We start from the raw sequence: 26,777 nt of genomic DNA on the forward strand, positions 1-26,777 counted from the left end.
AAAAAAAAAAAACTATTTTTCCTAAAAGAGGAACTCATACATTGTACTCTCTGAACCCCATTTGAACCCACTGTTTGTTATGGAAGCTGTAGCCGAAAGATCCACACCATTCTCAATGAGAAGGATTTTTTTTTTTTCCTGACTAAAGGATTCCAGGGTTTTTTTTTCCTCCTCATAGGAAGTCTTCTTATTCATGTTACATGATTTCCGTTCCTTAGATGATTTACTGTGCTTTCTCAACAAAGCAGAAGGGGTTTAAATGGGCAGTAAGTTGGGGAACACCAAGGGAAGGAATGGGAAGAAGAAATGCAAAGGAGTTCTGGAGATAAGCCAACAGCCTAAGATACTCTTTACAGCGCATCCTTTTTGACATGGGCTCTACGTTTAACACTCTGTGCTGGCGATTTTACACCAGTTCTGAGTGGGACATTCACAGTCATCAATACAATTAATAGAGACACCTCTATTCCTCACTTTTCTGTAACGCTCTGAACCCAACACATTGCCATTTAATGTCCCAGTAAAAAGCACCCTTTCTGAAAGCATCCTCCTTTAAAGAGTGATTTAAACCTGATGTCAAAACTAGGTCTTCAAAACTCTCATCTCGTTTCCCCATATTGTAAAAAGGTACTCAAAAAGCACTTATTGTTCTCCATTAAAAAGGACTTCAAACAAAGATCTTAACTCATTTATAAAAATAAACACAAGACCACATGTTCAATACTTAAACAAATTTGAGCATCCAGCCCAAAAGAGGTGAGACATAATTTCTCCTACCTCACAATTTTTATTCATTTTAATAAAAATATGCAATTATTTGTTCAGCTCTACTGATTTCAGGAAGCATATTATTGCTTTTTCAACAGGAAAAAAAAATCTAGGAGATGATTGGGTCAAAACCAATAAGAAGATTAAATCAAAAGATATTTGTAAATCTCACAATTCTAGTATACTTCTTTAATACTAAAAATCATTATTGAGTATGTATATCTTGAGATTCAGCATTTCAGGTCAAATCTTGAATGTTACTCTCTTTTGCAGTAAAATATTTTCTATGCTTAATAATATTTTAACTATAAGCTCCATGACTTAGAGGATATGAGAACATATTCTGTACAATATTTTCCTCTCTCAGCATGAACAGAAAACGAATAAAAAACCTATCCCTTTAATAGTCTGCCAACAAATGGGCTTCTTCCTCATTCCTTCTTGTGGTTTTTTTTTTAAATATATATTTTTCTTTTTGTGATTTCAATCCCCTATTCGTGGTCACTGTTATCTACCAATCTATCTGACTGATGGACACTCTATGTCTGGTATAAATTTTTCTTGCTTGCATCCCCTGTTACTATATGTCTCTAGTGCAGATACTTGTGTTCCTGAGCTCTGGAATAAATATGGGCTTCAAGGTCAGAAAATCTATAATCAAAAGGGTTCAGAGTAAATGAATTACTTTCATCTGCAATTTTATTCCCGTTATTCTGGTAATTCGCGTTTTAAAAAGAAATTGCTCTTGAATGTTACATGTAACCCAGGTGTTAGTTTGGGTACCACAGGATATTACTGATCAAAGCTGAGTAATGTAAAATTACCTTTGCTCAAGTATGACACTTAAAATGTTGTCCATGTGATGGGAATTATAATGATCCTGCCTTCCATCACGATCATTCGTACATCTGTTTATTTATACAAGGCTTAGCTTACATTGGAAAAAGTAGAAAAAATCAAATACAATAAACATTATAAGTCCTTTGAGTTTACTCAATCTGTGGGACCCCCAAAGTCTCAGTGTGCATGTCTAACAGGATTCCTGTGGAAGGGAGTGAAACCAACACAGCCAAAGGGGCACCTTAGACCTGTTCATCTTCAAAGTTATCAAACAGAATGAAGCATGTTTTTGAGAAGAAACCTTGATCTGAAAGTCTATAATATGGGCCTAAATAAAGAAGAATCCTCCTGAAACTACCTTTGAACTTTCCTTCAGTTGCACTTCCAAGTAAAAGTTCCCACATACAATTCCGGAGATCATGACATGCCCTGGAAACGGTGGATATACCTTTGTGTCTGAGATCGAAGATGGAAAGTGAAAACAAAAACAAAACAAAATGAAGGAAAAACAGTGCTTCCATCAAATGATATAATCTACTTTAAAAAGACATTTCTCTTATTTTGAGGACAATTGTGAAGGAATTGGCAGCTCTGTCATTTTCCTTAAACATAAAATAAGATAAAAATAAAAATATCTTATTTCCTGCTTTCCCATATGATCATAGGCATCATTTAGACCCTTCCAATGCCATTAACAGATTTAAACGGATGGAAATGCTTTTTGCTATGCAAAACCAAGTGGAAGAAAGTGCTTAGTACTCTTGCTATAGACTGAGCACCTGTGATGCTTCTACACACAATTAATTGTGCTACTTTAGTAAAAGAAATAAGCCTCACTCATCATCCTGATTCAGGCCCCATAGATTCTGCTAAAAATTCTTAAGTAGTTTTTACACATTTCTACAAAAATCGTCAATTTCAGTATGACATGACTTTAAATCTTCCTTACCTCTCCAAAAATTGAGTGGAAAAAAAAATGAGAGATGATTTTGAAATTTGTTTTCAACTTCGTATGTTTACTGACTTTCCAAATGAAAAAGGATGAAGGATTCCCTTTTTGTAAGGAGGAAAAAAAGAAAGAAAACGTATTCTCAAGTATATTAGGCAGGAAGAATCTCACTCCACAGTTTGATTTTTTTTTTTTTTTCCGGTTGGGGGATATCTTGAGCCATATAAATTGGAAAACCCTACAGTCACAATTATAAACACTACTGAAAAGCTTCTAGCTCATTTGGCCAAGCTGCTACGGGGAGATAGGTTTTTGGAGAATCCGTTTGAAAAAACTGTCGAATTTAAAGGTCATTCTTTCCGTGGCTGGGAAAAAATATGTATATTTTTCATTCTTTTTGCAGTGAGAAATTTGAGGAGGACTTATTTCTACTCACACTATCTTCAAGGTGAGAGCGTCAATATTACAGATGTTGCAAATTAACTCGAGGACCAAAGGACTGTGAACCAACAACGTAACTTTAAAGATTTAAGAACAAATCTCACCCTCCCTCATAGAACACTACCTTCATCTAAGCAAACAACTAAGAGTTTTAATTGCAGCCAGGGATAACTATACAAATCTGCTTTCTATGATTTTCTATGATTTTATGAGTACCTGTTAGATACCAAACACGTACACACAGCCACGTCTAAGACCAGTCACAATTGCAATTTCTCGTCCATACCTTTCGGTACAAATACTGCTCAGTGTAAGTTAATCATTCATTGGTTGGATTTAGTTTCAGATATGTCATGAAATGGTCACTAATTTTTCCATGAACATCTAGAAAGTAAGAGCAAACCTCATTTTTAAAGGCTTTATTTTTAATATTAGTTTTAGCTGGAGCAAACTGCTTTTCACTACAACAGAATTTTGCATGTATTTGTTTATGAACTTTCTTTTTCTGGGAAGTTTTTATCAGATTCTCTGTGGGATACATGACCCGCAAAGGTTAAGCACCACTATCCTAAACTTTTGCCATATGTTTATTCTGCCTTCTGGCATTCCTTCTTCCTGTGTGCCTGGTTTTTGACCCCCTGGGGTCCTGCTTTTCATTATTCATTCAGGTCTTGATGCTGGCCTGCCTGGGAGCTCCCCTTTCCTCAGCCCTGCTCTGGCCTGGCCTTTTGCCCCCTACCCAAAGCCTTGCCTTGGCCTGTCCTGCCCTGGGTGCCCTCGCTCCCACCACTCACCAAGCACTGTTTTAAATTAACCAGAAATGTTCTCATTGAAGGGAACATGACTTTTATTTTAGTAAATTAAACTTACAGGTAACAAATAATAATGGCACCTCAAAGAAGCACTAACTTCCTTTTAGGAAATAGATTGGAAATTGCTTTCTCCAGTCCTATAAGTAATATTAAATTTTTCTCTGTGTTGACTTTTTCCTGACCTATGGATATTTTCATCCACCGAGTTTGTATACACACAATTCATCATTAAGCCTGGTATGTCAATATTGATTTAACCATATAAACACATACACCCAAACACACACATCAAGAATTTTAAACATTAACTAATTTTGGTTTCACTAATAAAACACTGTGCTAAATAAAGTTTGACTGTGTAGATAGAAATTCATGTATTGTAAGTCAACTGATCCTATGTAATATGAAACTATTCCAGCTATCTGGGCAATAATCCTAAATAATATTAAGTGTCCTTCATTCAGATTATGTTTGAAAGTTTTTCCTATGCTTAATTAATTATTTTAGTCACTCCGCTGTGTTCTTTCCCAATGAACAGGGTAAAAATTAATTTGCTTTCATGGACAGACACATCCTGAAACAGAACATGGCCTGCCTGACTCATTCCTCTCTTTCAATTAAGTAGTTTCAAGTCTCCTTTTTAGCTTCCATTCTCAATAAATAAAATTGTTAATGTTCAGGTTATAAAATTCCTACTCAAATCAAGATTTAATAAACACATGAGAATAACATGGAGCTGCCTGATGATATGATACTCCATTAAGTTCTGAAGGGATGATTTCAAAAAACAAAAATTCATAAAACAATTATATTTTGTCTCAAACATTAAAAATCCAGAGTTTCCAAAAATGCTCTTTTCCCCACTTTCACATCAAAATCCTCTCCTAGCCCAAAAATATTTTAATTTTACTAACCATCTAGGACAGTCTCTATTACCCCAATGCACAGCCATGCATAGAGCTAATCCCCTTAATTGGCGCATTCTTAAATGCGGGGTTTGGCTAATTGGAATGCTTGCTGGAGAACAGATGGGGCACTGGTGTTGAGACTCTGTCTTAATTTATTGTCCTGGGGTTTTCCTAATTACCCGCTTAATTGGCACAGCCACACCACTTTGAAATAATAATGTACCGCTAATTATCACCGATTTAAGCTTGCTAATAGCTTATTCTTACCAGCTAACTTCAAGAAATCAAGCAGAGAGCAGGAACCGCCACAGGGAAATCACTCTGCCTAGGCTGGTTTACACAGACACAGGAGTGCAGTGTCTGCTAGAACTGTGCCGCTTTGGTTTCTGCCCCAAAAGAAGACACAGTGATGCTTTTCTGGATGTTTAAAGAAACGGTCGCTCTTCCTTGATTTTTTTCAACTTTTGGAGACCTCTGTGACTGGTATGTACCCATAACTCAGAGTCTCAAATTAGCTCATTATTGGCATTCTACATAAATAGAAAAAACCGGGGTGGGTGGGGGTAGTTTGAACAAGTACCATCATGTCTCCAAAATATCACCAAAAGAATCCAGTGCTATGGTTTCATTTCCCTCCTTCCACACCAAAACACTGACATACTCTATTCTTGGGGCTTAGCACAACTCTCAGATCCAAGGACAGATTCGGATGTCCTTCTTCAAGTGTTAGAAATAGAGCAAGGAAAAGACAAGGTATTAAACAGAAGGGTTCTCTTTAGAAATGAATACAAAGGGAGAAGGTAGATAAAGAAAACAAAGGGGCTGTGAACTTGGGAATTTATAGAGAAATATCTGTTTTTAGGATAAGATACTACTCTTCTGCCTTAGTTTATACTTATTCTGCATCAATTTCAGGCACTTTTTCAGACATTTCCTGGTCAGACTCCCTAAAAGCGTTCTTGGGACAGGAATTTGGATGCAGATGATTGATGGAGGCAACGCTGTTGAGAAAGAGACAGTGAGGGAAGTAGGATGGAGTAGGCAGGAAGAAGGTATGTCGGGATGTGGTCTCAGGCACAACCAGACTGCACACATGGACCACATCACACATCTGGATGCATCACACCAAGTCAGGGCAAGCCTTTGATCCCCTGGTGTCCGTTGGGCACTGCTTTTGAGCCTCTGCCAAGGGGTTGAAGCAGTGGGAGGTTAACCCCATCTTTCAGGGGAATGAGATGGCGTGTAGTCCTCCACATGGAAGAGAACTGACCCGTGTAACCCGTAGGATACTGCAGGAGTGACAGTGGGGACATCAAGGTTAGACCATGAAAACACTTCAGCTTCTGCCCTTCTCTCTTGGATTATCTGCACTGAGGAAAGCCAGCTACAGAGTTGTGAGAAAACTCAAGGAGAAGTCATTGTGATGAAAACATGAGGCCTCCTGCCAACAGCCCTATGAGTGTGCCATCTTGAAAGATAGTATCCCGTCCTGCTCGAGCCTTCAGAGCCCTGCAGCCTCACCTGACCTTGACAGCAATCACCCTAAGAGACCATAGCCAGAAAGAAACCCTGAGCCAAAACCCCACAGCCAAGCAGCTCCCAAATTTCTGGCCCACAGAAAATTGTATAATAAATGGATGTTGTTGCTTTAAGGTACTACGATTGGGAATGACTTGTTAAGTACCAATAGATAATGAATATAGATGGCTCCAATTTGTTGAGTGCGACTCCCCAGAGAGTAGGGCAGCCATGCATTATCAGCAACCAGGAGAGAGCAGCCAGGAGGCAGTTAAGATGCCCAGGTAAAGGGATGTGAGCAGGACAAAGCAGCTGCAACAACTGTAGTTACCTCTCCTACTAAATGTTTCCATTAAGCCTCCCATACAACTGACAGTGTCATGTCATGAAGTTAATTATGGACAGTTATAGTTTTTTTAAAATGGTAGCTGGCAACTACCTAGCATTCTGGAACTGGCAACAATATTCTTCAAAAATGATGATGTGTTCAAATAAAAACTGAGAAAATTCATTAACAGTAATAAGAAATGAAAAATATACTAAGGCTAAATAAAGCAAAATGATTCTAGTTGGACACACAGAACTAAAAGAAAAGCACTAGAAAGAATAAAATATGAGTTATTATAAGTAAATATTAACTATTTAAAAACAACAATAACAGTAATATCTCAGAAGTTGTTAAAATGTTGTTAGAAGCAACATCTTGGTTAGGAATAGGGTAACAGAAGATAGGAAAAGGGTAATGGACTAAAACTTTTAAAGTTCTTATATTGTTCAATGAAGTGGTAAAAGTTCTAATTTAAAGAAGATAGTAAAAATTAAAAAGACACATTATGATCTCTAGGGTAACCATTAGTATAATAAAGAAATGCAAATATAAAAGCCCTAAAGGGGGTGGTTCAGTTGGTGGAGCACCTGACTTCAGCTCAGGGCATGATCCCAGAGTCCTGAGCAGTGTGAGTCATCTTGTCCCTCTGCCCCAACTTGTGTGTCTACACACATACTCCCTCTCGCTCTCAAATAAATAAATAAATCTTAAAAAAAAAGAAAAAAGCCATGAAGATTTTTTTAAAAAATTAAATACCTATTAAAGTCAAATGAAGGCAAGAAAAGAGAAAGAATAAAGAAAGATTAAAGAACATGGGGCACCTGGGGGCTCAGTTGGTTAAGCATCTGACTCTTGTTTTCCACTGGGGTCATGATCTCAGGATGGTGAGATCAAGCCCCATGTTAAGCTTCCCACTCAGCAAGGAGTCTGCTTGAAATTTTGTCCATCTCCCACTGCCCCTCCCCCTGCTTCCACACAGTACTCTCTTTTCTCTAAGTAAATAAATCTTAAAAAAAAAAAAAAAAAGAATGACGAACATGGGGTAAAGAGAAAATAAAGAACAAGATGATAGCTTTAAACTACTTCAGGATACCATGTATCACTGGCTCAGTCAGTAGAACGTGGGGCTCTTGACCTTCGGGTTTTAAGTTTGAGCCCCACGTTGGGTATAGAGATTACTTAAAGAAATACAATCTTTATTTTTTAAAAAAGGACACCATATATCACTGTAAAAAACTGACTCGGGCACCTGTGTGGCTCAGTCAGTTGAGCATCTGACTCTTGATTTCAATTCAGGTCATGATCTCTTGGGTCATGGGACTGAGCCCCTTGTCAGACTCCATGCTCAGTGGGGAGTCTGCTTGAGATGCTCTCTCCAAATCATATGTGCAAGTGTGTGCTGTCTCTATCTAAAATAAATGAATATTTTTAAAAATTGGCTAAACATCTCAGTTGAAAAACAAAAATATAATTAATCACCACTTAATAAATAGTGTTGGATAACTTTTTTAAAAAAGTTAATTGGTCAAATTATTTCTAATTCAAAATAGTTATAGTAACACAACCTCAAAAGAACTGCTTGAATAATAGAAAACTTTATAAATTAAACTGTGATAAAACTGGAAAATGATTTTTTTAGGTCAAGGTGCCAGAAATTTAACATAATTTTAAACAACAAATTTGTATATTTAAACAACAAATTTTGGGGCACCTGGCTGGCTCAGTTAGAAAGGCATGTGACTCTTGATCTTGGTGTTGTGAGTTTGAGCCCCACATTGGGTGTAGAGATTACTAAAATAAAAAAGATAAACTTTAAATAACTTTCTTTTTATTAGATATACCACTGAAGAAACGATGTCTAGAGATTTATTTATTTTTAGAAGGAGAGAGGACAGAGATAGTGCATGAGTGGGAGAGACAGAGGGAGAGGGAGAATCCCAAGCAGACACACCACTGAGCATGGAGCCTAACACAGACCTTGATCTCACAACCCTGATATCATGACCTGAGTCGAACTCAAGAATCAGAGCCTTAATCAACTGTGCCATCCAAGTGCCTTATAAACTCTGCCAGTATAATTTTAAAAGACTATGAACTATTTATACGCAAAAATGTATTTTAAATTGTTAAACATAGAACAGTGTTTATCTCCATTTATACCGGCAAAACAAATGATGCATTTTATAATTTCTATTTCAGCTACTAGAGCAATTATATTTATAGAAATTGGTGTGTTTTTTGTTGTTGTTGTTGATCCAAAGCTTTCTTTTAATAGTTTTAAATTCCTTTAAATCTGTAAATAGTTCTTCTATTATAGATATTCTCATGGAAATTGTCCAAGGTAAATAAAGAAACTCAAAAAAGCCTGCCATGGATACAAAGCTAATTTATAAAAACTAACTCAGAAGATGTTAAATTTTTTAACTTTACTTATTTATGAATTGCACAAAATAGTAATCAATGATTTTGTCAATGATTTTTCCTTATCTATATTATTTTTTACAATAAACTTTCATTTTGTTCCAATTAATGAGTTATAGCAGGAAGTCCCCAGTCAAAACTCTTCAGCAAATTACATTTTATCTCTATCTGGGTAATCACTATATCCACTACACATCATAATAAAAAAATTATGCATATGAAATGGCAAAAAAAGGTTATTTAAAAAGTGAGTATCATTAGCTCTCATGAAAATTTTGACTAAAGGAGTTTTAACTATGTTTTTATTAGGAAAATGGGATTTTTTAAAAAATCTTTTTTTATTTACTTATTTGACAGATGGAGATCAAAAGTAGGCAGAGAGGCAGGCAGAGAGAGAGGAGGAAGCAGGCTCCCCACCAAGCAGAGAGCCCAATGCGGGGCTCGATCCCAGGACCCTGGGATCATGACCTGAGCCAAAGGCAAAGGTTTTAACCCACTGAGCTACCCAGGTGCCCCTGGAAAATAGGTTTAAAAAAAAAAGAAAAAAAAGAAAACTTTCACTTAGAGTTTAAAATAACAAATAACAGTGTATATATGTGGTTTTTTATATGCAGACACAGACAAACATACCCATATTTTCAGAGATACAGAGAGCTAAGCATACTCCTCAACCCCTGGCAAACTATCATAACTTATTACATGAATTAATTTTCATACTCTTCTTATATATTTAATATAAGTACTTTGCCATATCCTTTCATTGAAAAATACATATTGATTTTTATGTATTTGTTTTTAATTTATAAAAATGGTATTGTACTATTTTCATTCTGTTTAACACCTTTTTTTCTTTAATCACGATATTTTTTGATGCAGGAAAAAAAATTCTTTCCTTCTGACTCTTAATATTCCAAAGTAATATATTTTATTTTTACATTTTTCTTGCATGGACATATAACTCGCCTCTAACTCTCAGCCACCACAGATACTCAAGAATTCTCCTTGTGAATATGAGCAAGAGTTTCTGGGGATATATCCTAAGAAAGTAGACAAGTGCATAAACTATAAGAATTTTACAAGGTACAGCAAGCTTCTTGCTAGAATGGCTCTACCAGTGAACCACATGATTGTAGACATAGAAAATCCAATCTTATCAACAGATCGACCATTAGAACGGAGTTCAGAAAACTAGCCAGGAATAGTATTATAAAAAGATCTTTGATTCAATCTGTCTATTCAATGCTCACTCCTTTTGCTTGGCTGATCTGTGCACACAGAGGAAGGCTTAGAGAATGTTTGGATTATCATAACCTGAGTCAGAGGGTGACTCCATTTATATCCTCCTTTGTATGTGGTATCTGCTAGAGCAAATCAAAACATGTACTGCCACCTGCTATCTAGCTAGCAATTTGGCAAATGCTTTTATCTCTTTACCAATTAGTAAGGATAATTAGGAATATTTCACTTTCAGCTGGTAAGAATGTCTTCACTGTTATACCTCAGGGCAACTGTCTCCATGACAGACAGGAACCTCGCTCATTTGGACACCCTACAGGACACCATGCTGATAATAAAATATTGATCACATCATCCTAGTTGCCTGAGTAGACGTGTGCATGCCTCTGATGGGGAAAAATATTGACATTTCAAGACCTGACAATTCAGCAGGGTTCCTACATGTCCAGGGGTCTAGATCTTATTGGGATATTCTAATGTAAAAGACCAATTTCTGCCTCTATGATGACTTAGCACTCAGGAAGAGGCACAATGCTTTTTGGGTCCCTTGGCAAATTAGAGAAAACTTGACACACACTTGAGTGTATTGTTACAACCCATTTATAAAGTAGTCCCAAGGAGCTTTTGCATGAGAAAGAAAAGTCTGTAGGTTGGCATTTTGCAAACTGTTCTGACATTCAGTCCAGAAGACGCAGCTTATCCACTCAAGGGTGCCTGAAGTATCAGTGGCAAATGAAGATGCTCTACAGAGATTTTGGAAAGTCCCGTTAGGAAAGGAGCAAGATGGTAGAGGAGTAGGAGACCTAAATATCATCAGGTCCCAGGAGTTCAGCTAGATAGTTACCAAACCATTCTGAACACCTACAAACTCAACAAGAGACCGAAGAGGAGAAAAGCAGCAATTCTAGGAACAGAAAATTGACCACTTTCTGGAAGGTAGGGTATGCAGAGAAGTGAATCTGAGGAAACATGGGAAGAGAGACTGCAGGGGAAGGGCCAGCTCCTGGCAAGTGAGAGAGCAGCAGAGCACAAAATCAGAGCATTTAGAAGTCTGCTCCACTGAGGGACATCATTCCAGAGGCTCAGGAGGGGTGGAACCCTCATGGGGAGAGTGTGGTCTCAGGCCCCGTGGGGTCACAAAAATACCAGGGGTGTCTCAGTGTGGCAGAGACTCCCAGTATCAGAGCGGGGAAGCTGGCTGCCGAGACAGAGCCAAAGAGTGGGCTCTCAGCTCGGGGTTACCTTAAACTGTGATCCGAGGCATAGTCAGGCCACTGCTCTTTGAGCTGAGATCCCACAAGTAGCAGATCCAGAGAGACCTCCTCCTTCCTCTTCCAGGAGGAGCAGCGCATGAGCACACTGCAGGAATCCAAACGGGGCATGCACTGGAGACAGGAATGCTCAGTCATAGGCCAGGTGAGCACGGACTGCAGCCAGAGACCAGGGAGACAGGAGGGATTGACTGCTTTGCTCTGAGGGCACAATGAGGAGTGGGGCCCTGAGCTCTCGGCTCCTGGCCAGAGATTGGGAGGCGGCCATTTTCATGAGCTCCAGAGTGAGGGAAAAGCAACACACAGAATGCATGGCTTTTTTCCCATGATCCTTTAGTCTTTCAAAGTTAAATTTTTAAAAATTTCATTTTTTTCTTATTCTGTTTTTTTAACTTTTTTCTTTCCTATTTTAACATTTTATAACTATTTTATCTTATCAATAACTTTTTAAAAAATCTTTTAAATTTTTCATTGTTATAGTCATATTTTATCCCTTCATTGTATTTAACCTTATTTTTTGTGTACATATAGGTTTCTTTTCACTTTAAAATTTGGGGATACAGTTTCTTCTATCAGATCAAAATATACCCTAAAATTAGTGCGTGGCTTTGTTCTAGTCTCCAGCCTGATCATATTCTACTGCCTCCTTTTTTTCTTTTTTCAACAAACATATTATCAATTCCCTTTTTAGAGCTTTTTTAAAAATTTTCATCTTTACAGTCATACAGTCATATTCCATTCCTTCATCATGTTTCCCTTATTTGTGTGTGTGTGTGTGTGTGTGTGTGTATGATTTTTTCTTTCTTTAAAATGTTGGAAGGTAGTTTCTTCTAACAGACCAGAATACACTCAATATCAAGTGGGTGACTCTGTTCTATTCACCAGTCTAATACATATATATTTTTTCTTATTTTTTACTTTTTTAAATTTCTTTTTCCCCCTTTCTTCTCCCCATGGTTTTGGGTCTCTTCTAATTTGGTTAGTGTACATTAGTCTGGGGTCTTTGCCATGCTTTTTGTATTTTATTCTCTCATTCATATATTCTTATCCAGATAAAATGAGAGGCAGAAAAACTTATGATTAAAAAAAAGAAGAAGAAAAAGAGGCACTACGAATGGCTAGGGATTTCATACAGACAGTGGTAATATGTCAGAACTAGAGTTCAGAATGATGATTATCAAGGTGTTAGCTGAGCTCGAAAAAGGCATGGAAGATATTAGAGAATCCCTTTCTGGAAAAATAAAAGCCCTCTCTGGAGAAATAAAAGAATTAAAATCTAACCTAGTTGAAATCAAAAAAGCTATTAATGAGGTGCAATCAAAAGTGGAGGCTCTTATGGTTTCCAACTCGAATCCGATAAAAACTACACACTTGACCATAAGTTAGCAAGTGACACAGCAACCTGAGATACCGATGATCTAACTGCTCTCTGATCTGCCACGCTATGAGATCAAGCCTGTATACAAGCAATATATCATCACGTGGAAGTGACCTATTGAAAATCAGACTCAAGTGGGTGGAAAAAGCACAAGATGCACAGAAAGTAGTTCAAACTCACTCAGCACCTACTCTGCTACGTTTCCCCAGCTCTTTCTTTTGAAATGTATAACCTCATGGAGAATTATGAGTGATGAAGAATAAATAAAATTCAGGAGTAGCTTATGGATAGGTCTGCACAATATTTAAGTATTAAGCAGAAGTATACTGCCATTGCAATTAAGTTCCATATAAGAGTGACAATAAAAAAACGTGTAGAAATAAATAACATAAGTGGGCTCATGTGTAATTACCTCTGGTTGTTCACTTTGTATGGTGGGAGACAGGTCTATGATGTATCTACTCTGGTTCATGGGACATGGCTAATGGTGGCTGGCTGGTTAGGGACAGAAATACAGGAGTTTGCAAGATTGGTGACAACAAGGTCTATTCAGTGTCTGGATAGATACTTACAAAACTAGCTATTTATATGAGCCCCTCATTATTCCTTGGACATTTCACTTGTGTTCAGTTTTGTTTTGTCTTTCTAAACACTGAGTTGTTCTGGTGGTGAAACAGACATGACCTTTAAGGACTTAAGAGCTTCCTAGCTTTCTTCCTAAGCTATAAGAACCACTCTACACTATACCTAGCCACTATACGTGAAATACCAAGCTATGCACAATAATTTCTCAAATCTGAGAAAAGACTACTGATCACTATAGATGTTTAGAGGGAAAAAGAACAGCTACTTTGCATGCAAACAAAGTGCTAATTCTTTTGAGCTGCAGCAAATAGCTAGCAATACCCCAGATCTTTATTCCAAATTAGAGTCCATCTGAAAAGAGAATGAGGCAATTAGGAGCACTGTCCCAAAAGGAAAGACAGATTCTACATTATAGAGAGTAAAGCTATGTAACATACTGAGTTTGCCATAAGGTATTATTAGAAATAACTATTTGAATTAATAAATTAATATAGAATTCTGAATTTCAATTCAATTCAAAAATAGTATTTGCCAAGACATACACTGGTCAACAGAATGCAAAAATAATTAAACTAATAGTTTCCTTTAGTTCTAAGAGTTTTTCAGTTTGACTGCCAATTATTAAGCAAGGAGATATTAATGAAGGCTTTAATTTAACACGTGAAACGATGATGGGAATAGCAGTAGAAATGTGAGTTATAGGGGTGCCCGTGTGGCTCAGTCGTTAAGCCTCTGCCTTCAGCTCAGGTCATGACCTCAGGGTTCCAGGATGGGGTCCCACACTGGGCTCTCTCCTCAGGGTAATCCTGCTTCTCCCTCTCCCATTCCCTCTGTTTGTGTTCCCTCTCTTGCTGTGTCTCTATCAAATAAATAAATAAAATCTTAAAAAAAAAAAAAAAGAAATGTGAGTTATAGAAGCAAGCCACTCAATGCTTATCATTTTGAATCAACAGATAGCCATTTTCAGCATTCCAGATAAAAGGTTTAGAAACTTCTTCTTATCCAACCATTTTCTAACAGATGCTTAGCATGAAGTAACACTGATTTATCATATATGTGAAAGCTCTGTGTTCACCGTCCAATACAGTAGCTATATGTAGAATTAAGACTGAAATTAATTAAAATTTAAAAATTCAATCCTCAGTCACACTAGCCAGATTTTAAACTTTGTTTTTTAATTGTGGTAAGATCTACCCTCTTAAAATTTGAAGGGTACAATACAGTATTGTTGGTCACAAGGAGAAGGAAAGATAATTCATGGGCTTAAAGTTTCCATTAAGCAAGATGAGTAAGTCCTAGAGATCTGCTGTCCGACACTGTACACTAGCCATATTTTAAGTGCATAATGAGCATGTATGCCTACTGCCTGCCATATTATATTACAGCAAGTGTCCCTTATTAGAAAGTTTTATTGGTCTCAAGTTGAACTTATATTCCTAATTAATTGAATAGGAGCAACTGCTGAATTTTAAAAGTAATTAATGGTGATCTTTTTTTCTTCAATAGTGTATTTTGTTCTACTTAATTGAATACATTCTATTCTGTTGAAAATTAATGGCTTACTTTCTCTTCTCTTTCTGGTTGTAAAACAAATGTCTTACTTTCTTCTGTTGGCAAGCGTCTCTTCATCGTTTCTGGGAGAGATCTTCATCCCATGTTTCTCTTTGCTTCCTTCAAAAGAACAACGGGGGCTTTGTGTAGGTGTTCTATTTGGACGGCCACAAATCTTATTGACCTTTCAAAGAGAAAATATGAAAAGATAGTCAGAAACCATCCTCTATCCTACCTGAGAATGTAATGTTTACTAGAGTCCAAAACAATGGCATGTTCTTACTTATCCCTCAAAAGGAACCTTTAAGTCATAAAGAAGGTTAAAAAAAAAAGATATAAAATGTTTGACAATTTTCCAGAGGGGGGATTAAATTATCTGTATAAAGTGGCAGCCATGATAAATCCATGCCTTGCATACTGATATACTGTGCATGAATACATGTATAAAATACATGAAGAAAGTATACACACAGAATGAGTCAGAGAACTATATTAATAAACTTGCTTGTTTGCATAAATAAGACTACTTAACCAAAGTAGATATTATTTATGTTTTATATTCAATTTATGACAATCACATAATTATGCTGATATTCTAAATGAAATAATTTGCTATTGAACATGCAGTCTGTTTCTAAATTAATTCTAAGAGTGGTTTTCTTAAGGTCCTTTCCTAGAATTAATAATGAATATGTTTGTGTAAAGATCTCATTTTGTAATAATTCTATATCTTCTTCCTGTATTATGAGTGTTGATATAGTTGTTTTTTAATAATTATCCAAGTGAAAAATTCATTAAAAAACTTATCCAGCAATGTATAACTTATATAATTATCATTGAAAAATAGTAATGAATTGGACATATTACCACATAAAGCGTAAAAGAGACTCACGTGATAGCTCATACATTTTAAGAGGTAGAGTACTATAATTGCAAATATATAAAAATATTGCCTAGGAATCTGGAGACTTTGATTCTTGTCCTGATTTTTTTTCCATCTTAAGCACTGAGATATTGATGACAGTAGCAGAACTTCTCTGAATTTGCCTCTCTTAGATGTAAGATGAAGACATTAGAGTAAATTATCCCAAAGTTCCCTTAAAGTTATCAATTTCTTTGATTTTCCATGCAATGAACATTAAAGGAATTATGCACTAATTTGTTTATTTAACCCATATTTATTTTGCTTCTAATATTTGCAAAGAACATGTATTAAAGTTTAGAAAAGATAGAAGATGAGAAACTGGATTTTCTCCTTAAAGGGCTGACAACTCAGGAAGAAAGAAAAAAAATTCTTCCCAGGCATCAAAATGTGAGATGTGTGTGTGTGTAAAGAGAGGGACTACCACAGTGTTGCAGACACCTGAAAGAAGGTAAAGAGTGACACCAGGGAAGGCCTCCATGGAAAAGACCACTCCACTGGGAGGAAGCTTGGAGTGTGTGTTGGGCCTGAATATGTTGAGGTTGATTGCACTTCAGCCAAATTATAAATATACAAATATCTACTGCACCCCATTCTTTTCGATGCTAAAGATGTAAACATAAATAAGGTGTGGCCCTTACACACAGTTAGGATAAAAGTCAGACATGTAAAATGGTAACTGTGATAGAACAAGACACCAGCAACCACAAGAAGCAATACTGAAACACTGAGAAAATGGACAGCTTCGCTCTGCTCGGGGTATTCAGGGAAAAGCTTCAGGAGATCATGTCTGAAGAACAAGATAAAGCATAAACTAAGAGTCTGTCAGGTGGACAAGGCAGGGAAAACTTTTAGGAGAGAGTAGAAAAGCAAAGACATATACAACTTCACAAGTTGACATAGAACAAAATATACATAAAGAAAGAAAGTGGTAGAACTAGAGGTGAGATGTAAAAATGCCATGATCTGACCTGAAAAACAAGCCAAAGATCTTGCTCCAGGAAATGGAGAACAGGAAAAGCTTCCAAGCAGGAAAATGGTAGCTTAAGATTTCCACAAGAGAAAAATCACCATGACAGCAGTGTGGAGAGAGGGAGACCAAAGAAGGTCCTTTAGCAGAACAGTGAAGAAAAGTTAGAGCCCAACGTCACAGCAGAGATGGCAAAAGAAGAATGCAGGTCTAGGAGGTACGCTGGAGAGCGAGCCAGTAGCATGGAGACTCATTAGATGTATCATGTTGTTACAAAAAACAATGATGAAAGGAAGAGGAAAAACCCTCAAGGAATAGAAGCAAGAAAACATGAAGCTGACCCAGAAAAGGGGGAAGAAAAGGTAGTTGGACTTGCAAGACAGGATTATAGAGGGTAATATATTTGAAGGGTAGGCTAGAGATAGATCTTGGAGCATTTTCAATGCCAAGCTCCGTTTTATTTATTAGACAAAAGCCTCTGATGACTTTCGAATGGAAAAGTAAAATACCAGAGTTGATATTTACTCAATGAATCTGGTGGCACTATCCGATTTGGGCTGGGAGGTAGACCTGGTAAAGGCAGGTGAATTGTTAAGGGACTCCTGCAGTGGTCCTGAGGGGTGGGGGAATGATTCTGAATGTTAAGGGTGACAGCATTTGTGAAGAAAAGATTCATGAATTACAGACACAAGAGAAGTGCAATCAACAAGGCCACATGCAGAACACTGACACCAAAGGGTATGGGAGATGTCAAGCAACAAGAAATATCATTCAAGGCTCGTGGGAACAAAGAATTGTACAAAGAGTTTGGAAGGAAGTTTGGTGGTTTCTCACAAAACCAAAATCATCCAAAGGAATTGAAAACGTATGTCCACATAAAAACCTCTACAAGGATGTTCACAGCAGTTTTATTCAGAATTGCCAAAACTTGGAAGCAACCAAGATGTCCTTCAGGAGGTGAATGGGTAAAACTGTGGTCCATCCAGACAGTGAAGTATTAGTCAACTTAAAAGAAATAAGGGGTGCCTGGGTGGCTCAGTCAATTAAGCATCTGACTCAGTTTTGGCTTAGGTCATGATCTCAGGGTTGTGGGATGAAGCCCCACATCAGGCACTGCGCTAAGTCGGGGTCTTCTTGCAATTCTCTCTCCCTCTTCTTCTGTCCCTCCCCTCTTTCTGAAATAAATAAATCTTAAAAAAAAAAAAAAGAAAGAAAGAAAAAGAAATGAGCTATGATGCCATGCAAAGACGTGGAGGGAACTTGAATGCATTTTACTAAGTAAAAAAAGCCAATCTGAAAAGGCTACAAGCTGAATGATTCCAACTATATGACATGTAGGAAAATGATAAGTGGTTGTCAGAGATCAGAGGAAATATAGGGATAGGAGGCAGAGTACAGAGGATGTTCAGGGCAGTGGAAATACTGTATATGATACTATAATGGTGGATACGTGTCATTATAAATTTGTCCAAACCTCTGGAATATACAAAATCAAGAGTGAATTCTGATGTAAGCTATAGACCTGGCTGGTAGTGATGTGATAGCTGAGGTTCATCAATTCCAACAAATGTCTGACTCTGATAGGGGATGCTGAGAATGGGGTAGGCCAAGCCTGAGTGAGGGCAGGGGATATATGGGGAATCTTGCCTTCTGCTCAGTTTAGATGTGAGCCTGAAACTGCTCTAAAAACTAAAGTGTATTAAAAAAAAATCAACAGGGCTTGGCAAATGACCAGAAGTGAGAAGTTAAAGAAGTGTAAGGCCAAGGTGTTAAAAGGCTCAAAGCGAATTTCCAAGAAGCCGAAAAATAGTGATAGTGGAGTGTAAGTAATTATTAGCACAAAGTGCTAAAATATCCTTTAATGGAAAAAAGTATCTGTTGTCAATGACTCCTAGTAGTAACAAAAACAAGGGAAGACGATATAAGTTGGTGGCAAAAATATCAACTAAGATTTTTTGTGATACTGCAGAATATTTTAAATAGAGGAGCACAGTAAGAGAGAAACAGACTGCTATCATAGCCATTGAGCTCTAGACAAGTCATGAAAGCTCTAGGAACCTCAGTTCTCTTGTCCTTGAAACGTGAGAAAATCAAAACCACTTTGTAGTACTAAGTTAAGGGACACCTTATTTCACTCTGCCTCTCCCATATTGGACTTAAGACCATATCTGCCCTTGAATATATTTCCTAGACAGTCAGATGGAAAGCTGAAAACACCAGCCTCACAAGATCCTTATTCCCATTACCATCTTTGTAATTACGTTTTTTACAAATACAGAAGAAAATGTACAAGCCATATACTTACAAGTCATCTTTGATGGTATCCAAAGGTACAGTCATATATAGCAAATTCCAACAAATACAAATAAATTTCAAATCCCTTCTATTTATTGACTCACTATCCTGGGAGCTCGACTCCACACCTCATTGAAAGTGACCTGTCACTGACACATTAGCCTGTCACCTTACCTTCCCTGGGGCTGAGCTGATTTGGGTAACCCATTTCAATACCTTCTTGCTATTGAAAAGTCCTTCACACTTACTCTGTTTTTCATCTTCGACTTAGATCCATAGTCTCCTCCTGATTTTCTCCTCCCTGCTCTCTACCATTCTCCCCTGCAATCAGTCTGAAGTGTCTCAGAAAAAAATGTTTTCCTCCTTAAGGCTGACCTACTCTTTCTTTTAAACCCCTTCTCTGGTTTCCCCATGGATCTTTTAAGTTCCCATCTCACCTTGAAATGCCTTTTAGTTGCTAACCCACTTCACTTCTCCCACCAGGAGTGAGTACTTGTTTCAGCAACTCCAAGTCCCTGGCCAACCCTCCCATTCCCACTGCAATCTTGACTCTGCATGAAGAAGCACAAACTTCTCCTAGAGCCTCCCTCTGCTCGCTCAGTCTTTCTCAAATCATCAAATTGCCATAACTTTTAGTTAATAATCTCAAAACATTTACTTATTTTTAGTTATTAAGATTTTTAAACATTTTTATTTTTTAAATTTCTTTTCAGTGTTCTAGAATTCATTGTTTATGCACCACACCCAGTGCTCCATGCAACGTGTGCCCTCCTTAATACCCACCACCAGACTCACCCAACCTCCCACCCCCGTAGAACCCCTCCAACACCCTCAGATTGTTTTTCAGAGATTTTATTTATTTATTTGAAAGAGTGAGAAAGAAAGCACAAGCCAGGGGAGGAGCTGAGGGAGAGGAAGAAGCAGACTCCCCACTGAGCAGGAAACCAAATGCTGGACTCGATCCCAGGATCCTGAGATCATGACCTCAGCCAAAAGGCAGACACTTAACCCATTGAGCCACCCAGGCATCCTTAAAAAGTTTTTTAAAGAACAACTTACGTTGTTCATTTTAATTTGATTCCCAAGCTGAGCCTCCATTTCTTCTGCAATGGTCTTTTAAAATGTTATGAAAATAATAAGAAGAAGAATTGAAGAGAAAAAATGCTTAGAATATTATCAGTTGAAAAGCAACTGGTAATTGTGGAGGGCCTGTGAGTGTTTACTAAGCAATCTGGTTCAGAAGATGAAGAGAGATGGAAAAAAAGAGGCAAAAAAGGAGAATTAAAGCTGTTCGCAGTTTTGAATCTGTTAATCAAGGTGAAAAAAGAGGCAATCACCAATGTGTAGAAGTTAGAAGGTAGAATAAGTGTATCGTTTTGGTGTATCCATTCCTTAGAGCAGGAGATAAATTCTCATTTAAAACTTTGAATTGGAGGTAATTCTAAAAGGTAGTTCTAAGTGATGGATTGGAGAGATAATGAAAGCTAATGAGTAGAATCTCCTACATAGGGCCAAGAGTGAAAACCATGAAAATGGTGAAAAGACAAAGTGGATAGAGAATGCCAAGAAGGATAGAAAGAAAATCTTTTCTTTTAACAGGAGCAAAACAACTCTGATAATACACCTGTGGGGGGGGAAGAGGAGAAGAAGGAAGAGGGATTAGAAAGGAGGAAGAGGAGAAGGAAGGGGTAAAAGAATGAAAAGAAGGAGGAGAGGGAAGCTAGAAGGGAGGACTATCTACTAACAGAGCTGGCAGTCACTTAGAAGGTATCTAATCTTAATCTAGAGGTGAGAAAACTGAAGCCCAAAGCAGGAATTTCACTTTGCTAAGACTGTATCTAGTTACTGAATGAATCCATCTACTGCTATTGAATCAATGGTCCATTCTTTATACTAACAGTCTTGTTACTCACATCTTACCTACTGTGAGGGATTCATATTCTATAAGACCTGGTTCCTGAGGGTCCTGTGTGAATGAAATAATTTGGATTGAAAATTATCTACGTCTACGAATAGACCAGAGAGGGCCATTTTTCCTTTGCATGTGGAAATAGATGAGGGAAACGTGGCCGTTATTCCCTTTAAGATTCTGGCAAACTAATGGAAGTGGGGAGAGAGAATTGCCAGGATATTATACTATTTGATTTCTGACCTGATTTTAGGATAATTGAATTCATGAAAAAGAAGTCCTCCCTTGATGCAACCCCCAAGTTCCAACTTTGTGATGTAGACATGTAAGATTTTTCCTCTCTTGAACAAACGTCCAGAGGACATTGTAAAGAAGAATAGTCAGTAGCTTCCTGAGTTAAAGACTCCACACCAAAATAGTTTTCATTTGATCAAATACATGATTAACAGAATTAGGAAAGGAAAGTTCCATCAGATTTCATTATAAATGTCACAATTGACAATGTATTAAATGTTTTTGGGTTTATGAATACTTAGTACTTTCTCTAAACAGAGATTTGTTTTCAATATAAAAAGGCTTTTCATATTGCTAGCGATCTGTGGTCACACTTAAAGACTGTGGTTGATACCAAAAACTTTCTAATCCACATACTTTTAAATTGCATATTAAAATACTTTAGTGAGGGGCACCTGGGTGGCTCAGTGGGTTAAGCCTCTGCCTTCAGCTCAGGTCGTGATCCTGGGGTCCTGGGATCGAGCCCCACGTTGGGCTCTCTGCTCAGCAAGGAGCCTGCTTCCCTTTCTCTCTCTGCCTGCCTCTCTGCCTACTTGTGATCTCTCTCTGTCAAATAAATAAATAAAAATCTTAAAAAAAAATACTTTAGTGAAAAAATGTTATTTTGGCATTGCAAATAACTTTTAAAAGTTATCAAAAATTTAATATCGCCTTTCCATGTTTTATGCAACTGATCAAGCCTGGTTTTAATCATGATCTTATAACTGCATGTTGCAGGCTTGTGATGAGTAATTGTGTGTGTCACCTTGACTGCCCACAGGGTGTCAAGATTCCACATTATTTCTGGGTGTGTCTGTGACCGTATTTCCAGATGAGATGAGCATCTGAGTCAGTGGATTCAGTAAAGGGGGCTGCTTCCCCGATGTGCGAGGGCATCATACAATCTACAGAGGGCCTGGGTAGAACAAAAGGCAGAGGAAGAAGGAATTCCTCTCTTTTTCCTTGCGTCATGGAGTGAACTGGGACATGTCATCTCCTCTTCTCCTGCCCTTGGACTGGGATTCACGCCATCAGAGTCCCTGGTTCTCAGGCCTTCAGACTCGGGCCGAATTAAATGCCACTGGCCTTCCTTGGTCTCCACACTGCAGACAGCAGACTGTGGGATTTCTCAGCCTCCATAATCGTATGTGCAATTCCTCATAATAAATCTCTCCATATAAATATTTCTCTGGAGAACAATTCAATGCCCAAATCAGGCTTGACTAAATAACATATCTTTTAATGACTGCACAAATTGTTGTGAATGTCAAAGAATTTATTGTTGCTTACATCTGCTGGGATGCCTGTAATGAAATGATTTTGATTACACACAAGTAATAAAAGGAGGACACAGATAGGTAAAACTCTTAAAACATAAAAATCTTGTTGAATTTTCCTTATCAATCAATTTCCTTCATGTGTCATTGTATTTTGACAAAGGTATGTATCTAATCATCCTATAGATACCTATGATAGTGTCCCCCTACATTCTAACATAATTACTGAACTCAGTCTTTGAATCAGGTAGATTCCACCCAAAGCATGTTCCATATATCATATATTCTTCAATATAATGCAACATATACTTCAATGAATATATAAAAACATACCGAATTAATGTTGATAAACTTTTAAATAAATTTAATGAAACAAATAAGAGTTAAACCATATTATTAAGCAAGAGTAATAAAACAGTCAAATCATAAAATCAGAAATGAATTTCAAGAAATTTAAACTTAAAGGAGTTATTTATAAAATATATTCTATTTTTCTGACAATTTCCATTAGTAAGTCAGATGTTTTCCCATTCAAAGTTACTTTAGGTGAGAAATATCAGTGTCACAAGGATTAGAATTATGGCATGGTGTTGGTATATTATTATAAAAGATTTTGCTAAGTTTGTATTAATCGAAGTGAAAAAATAAATGATTACAGAATATCACACCCTATAACTATGGAATAATCACCATCTAAATAATATACATGCTACTTTGACATCCAAAGTATAAGTAACTCCAGCAGTCAGCTGTGGAAAAGATATAAAAGTTATAGCCATAATACAATTTTTAAAACACTAGTACATTCTAGTATTGCAACAAGGAATACTTATAGTTAAGTTATAAATTATTAAGGCTCTATAAAGCAGTACTTTTAAATATAAGTTATCCATAAAGAGAATTCTAAGTTTGTACAAGGTGCCCAGGTCCTGGGAAAATGCAAATAAAACAATGTTAAAGCTGAATAAGGAAGAAAACACCTACAGTCTCCACTTTGTAAGAGGAGAGATATTTTTACTCTACAGCCAGCAAAGAGTGAAGAATGCCCTTTTCCCAAAGAATGTCTGGCCTTGTGAGTGGTTGGCTTCTCCTACCTTTCCTTCTAATTTTCTAGAAGTTACTTCCCCATACAGATTTCAGTAGACATTATCACAAATGTTGCCACTCTGACTCATTTTATATTTAAAATTGAAAGAGAAGAAGAGGAAGAGGAAGGGGAGGAGGACCAGGACAGGGTGAAAGAGAATAACATTCCTAAGACCTTGTAAGTGGGATCTTTTTTTAATGTATTTAAATTGAATTAGTCAACATATAGTATATCATTAGTTTTTGATGTTGTGTTCAGTGATGCATAGGTTGTGTATAACATCCAGTGCTCATCACATCACATGCCCTCCGTAATGGCCATCACCCAGTTACCCCATCACCAACCCACTTCCTCTTCTGCAACCCCCAGTTTGTTGACAATGGCATCTTAATTCTTCATTGTTATTTTTGAACACCTGTAAATTAAACCACCAGAGGGAGCATCTGCATTTCAATCTGATACATAATCACTAATTAAATTTACTGAATGGGTCCATTTAAAATCATTTGTTCAGGACTCTTAGGAAAAAAAAAAGTCCAACTTTGGCCAAAGTGACAGATATTTAGATACACAAAATCTGCGTGAAAAGCCAGTCATCCATGTAGAACCACCAGAATGATGCTGAAGCGCCAACATGATCAAATGAGAAAAGGAAAACCAATCAGAATTGTGGACTAATTCCTCCAAACTGAGCTGCCTTGTTGTAGTCAGGAATGGGGAGAGACTGAAGACTGAGCAAGGCAACCAATCATTTCCCCTCTTTACCCTTCCCTCCTTTCCTCCCTCTCCTTCTTCTTTCTTTCCTTCTTTTTCTTGTTCCCTCCCTTCTTCCCTTTTAGTTTCCCTCCTTCCTTCCATTCTCTCTTCTTTTTTTCAGTCCTCCTATCTTTCCTGCTCCTTTCCGGTTATAGCAACACATTAGTTTAGAAAGAAACTTCCAGGACTGGAAGTCAAACTTGTGCACTTCATTTTTTGAAGATTGTATTTATTTGAGAGAAAGAGAGAGCATGAGCAGGGAGTAGGCAGAGGGAGAAGGAGGGTCCCCACTGAGAAGGGAGCCCAATGCGGGACTTGATCCCAGGACCCTGGAATCATGACCTGAACCAAAGAGAGAAGCTTAATGGAATGAGCCACCCAGGTGCCCCAAATTTACAAACTTTAGTCCTTGTTGAGCCACAGATTACAGTATTGATCAATAAATTGAACATGTATTATCTGTAGGGCCTTATTTTAAGAGACAGAAATAAATTCTAAGAGATGATAAAACTTTCTCAAAATGCTTACATTATAACAGGGGAAACTGAAAATAGAACATTCAATATATTACCTTTATGCCTTTATGAGTGTTATTCAGCCAAAAAGGGGTAAGTAATAGACTGATTAGTGATAGACTGAAGAAAGAATGGAGGGCTGAATGGATAAAGAAGATGTGGTATATAAACACAATGCAAAATTACTCAGCCATAAAAAAAAAAAAAGAATGAAATCTCACCACTTGTAATGACACAGAGGGAGCTAGAGAGAATTATGCTAAGTGAAATAAGACAGTCAGAGAAAGAGAAATACCATATGATCCCACTCTTATGTGGAATTTAAGAAACAAAACAAATGAACAAAGGGGGAAAAAGAGAGAGAGAGGGAGAGACAGAGAGTGAGAAAGACAAACCAAGAAACAGGCTCTTAACTATAGAGAACAGGAATTACAATAGCCCTGGGAAGAAGAAAAGAAAAGAGGTCGCTGCCACTGGAAAACACCACATAGACAGGGCGGGCATTGAGGTGAATCATACGGTATTTCGCATTCTTTGGGGTGGTCAAGTTGGTTGAGTGTCCAGCTCTTGGTTTCAGCTCAGGTCATCATCTCAGGGTCATGGGATCAAGCCCCATGTCATTGGGCTTCACACTCAGTGGGGAGTCTGCCTGGGATTCTCTCTCCCACTCCCTCTCCCCTGCCCCTGCTCTCATTCTCTCCCATTTAAACACCCTCTCTTTCTAAAATAAATAAATGAAACCTTTAAAAAAAATAAAAAGAAGAAATGATCAAATGTGTGTGCATGACCGATAGTTCTTGTAAAATGAGGATGAAAACTGACCATATATCTTCTGAGAAAAAGACCCCTGGTCACTTGTGAAAAGTGTAGTTTCTGTGAAGTGTGGCAGAAAGTATAGTAATTGGGATACAGAAGGGGAAAGGAAATAAAGCAGAGACCGTCAAAAGCTCTCGATGTCCAGTTATAAGTAAATCATGGAGATAGAATGTACAGTCTGTACTATAGTTACAAACACTGTATTTCATACTTGAAAGTTGTTGAAAGAGTAGATCTTAAAAGGTTCTCATTCCAAGAAAAAAAAGTTTGCAATGATGTGTGGTGACAGATGTTCATTAGAATTATTGTGGTGATCATTTCACAACATATATAAATATCAATTCATTACATCGCACACCTGAGACTAATGCTATATGCCAATTAGTCATTTATACCTCAATTTAAAAAAGGGAAAGCAGAGACTGAGAATAAACAAATATTTTATGGAATTTTGTAGTCAAGGAGAACGGATGTATGGAGCAGAGACCAAAGAAGACATGGTATCAACTCAGTTTCTGCTTCTGTTTTTGTTTTGTTTTATTTTGTTGTAGGACAGTAGCTATTACATGACTGCATGTTTAATGGTAGAGACCCTGCTTCAGACGACTTGATCCGAGATCAAGTTTTTGTTTTAAAAAAAAGTTTAAGAAGTTTTTGTTTAAAAAAAAAAAAAGTGAGACATTTCTCAAAGTGTGTACCAGGGAGGCATGTAGTATGAACAAATAAACTGATTTCAGAATGCGTTTACTTTTGTACTCTGATTATCCAAGGCTTATTATAATTGTATTCACATGCACCGGAGATGTTAGATCATGGACTCTGGAGTGTGTAAGGAGAGAAATAAGGGCCAGTAACAACAACAACAACAACAACAAAAATGGTGCAGAAATTGCACCACTGATGAGTTTGGGAAAGTAGAGTGATTAGAAGTAAAGTTGGCAACTACTGTTT

General features: G+C 37.3%; 1 protein-coding gene across 1 annotated transcript in view; it reads right to left on the reverse strand.

The window, feature by feature from the left end:
- The window catches only part of GPC5 (glypican 5), a 1,102,001-nt gene that overhangs the window by 1,051,176 nt on the left and 24,048 nt on the right, over window positions 1-26,777 (reverse strand). Inside the window, exon 2 of the mRNA XM_032864162.1 lies at window positions 15,057-15,190. Coding sequence (XP_032720053.1) covers window positions 15,057-15,190 — 134 coding nt within the window. The remainder of the gene's footprint in view (window positions 1-15,056; window positions 15,191-26,777) is intronic.

This window comes from Lontra canadensis, unplaced genomic scaffold (assembly GCF_010015895.1).
Source record: "Lontra canadensis isolate GAN:19392208 unplaced genomic scaffold, GSC_riverotter_1.0 scaffold26, whole genome shotgun sequence".
NCBI classification, from domain to species: domain Eukaryota; kingdom Metazoa; phylum Chordata; class Mammalia; order Carnivora; family Mustelidae; genus Lontra; species Lontra canadensis.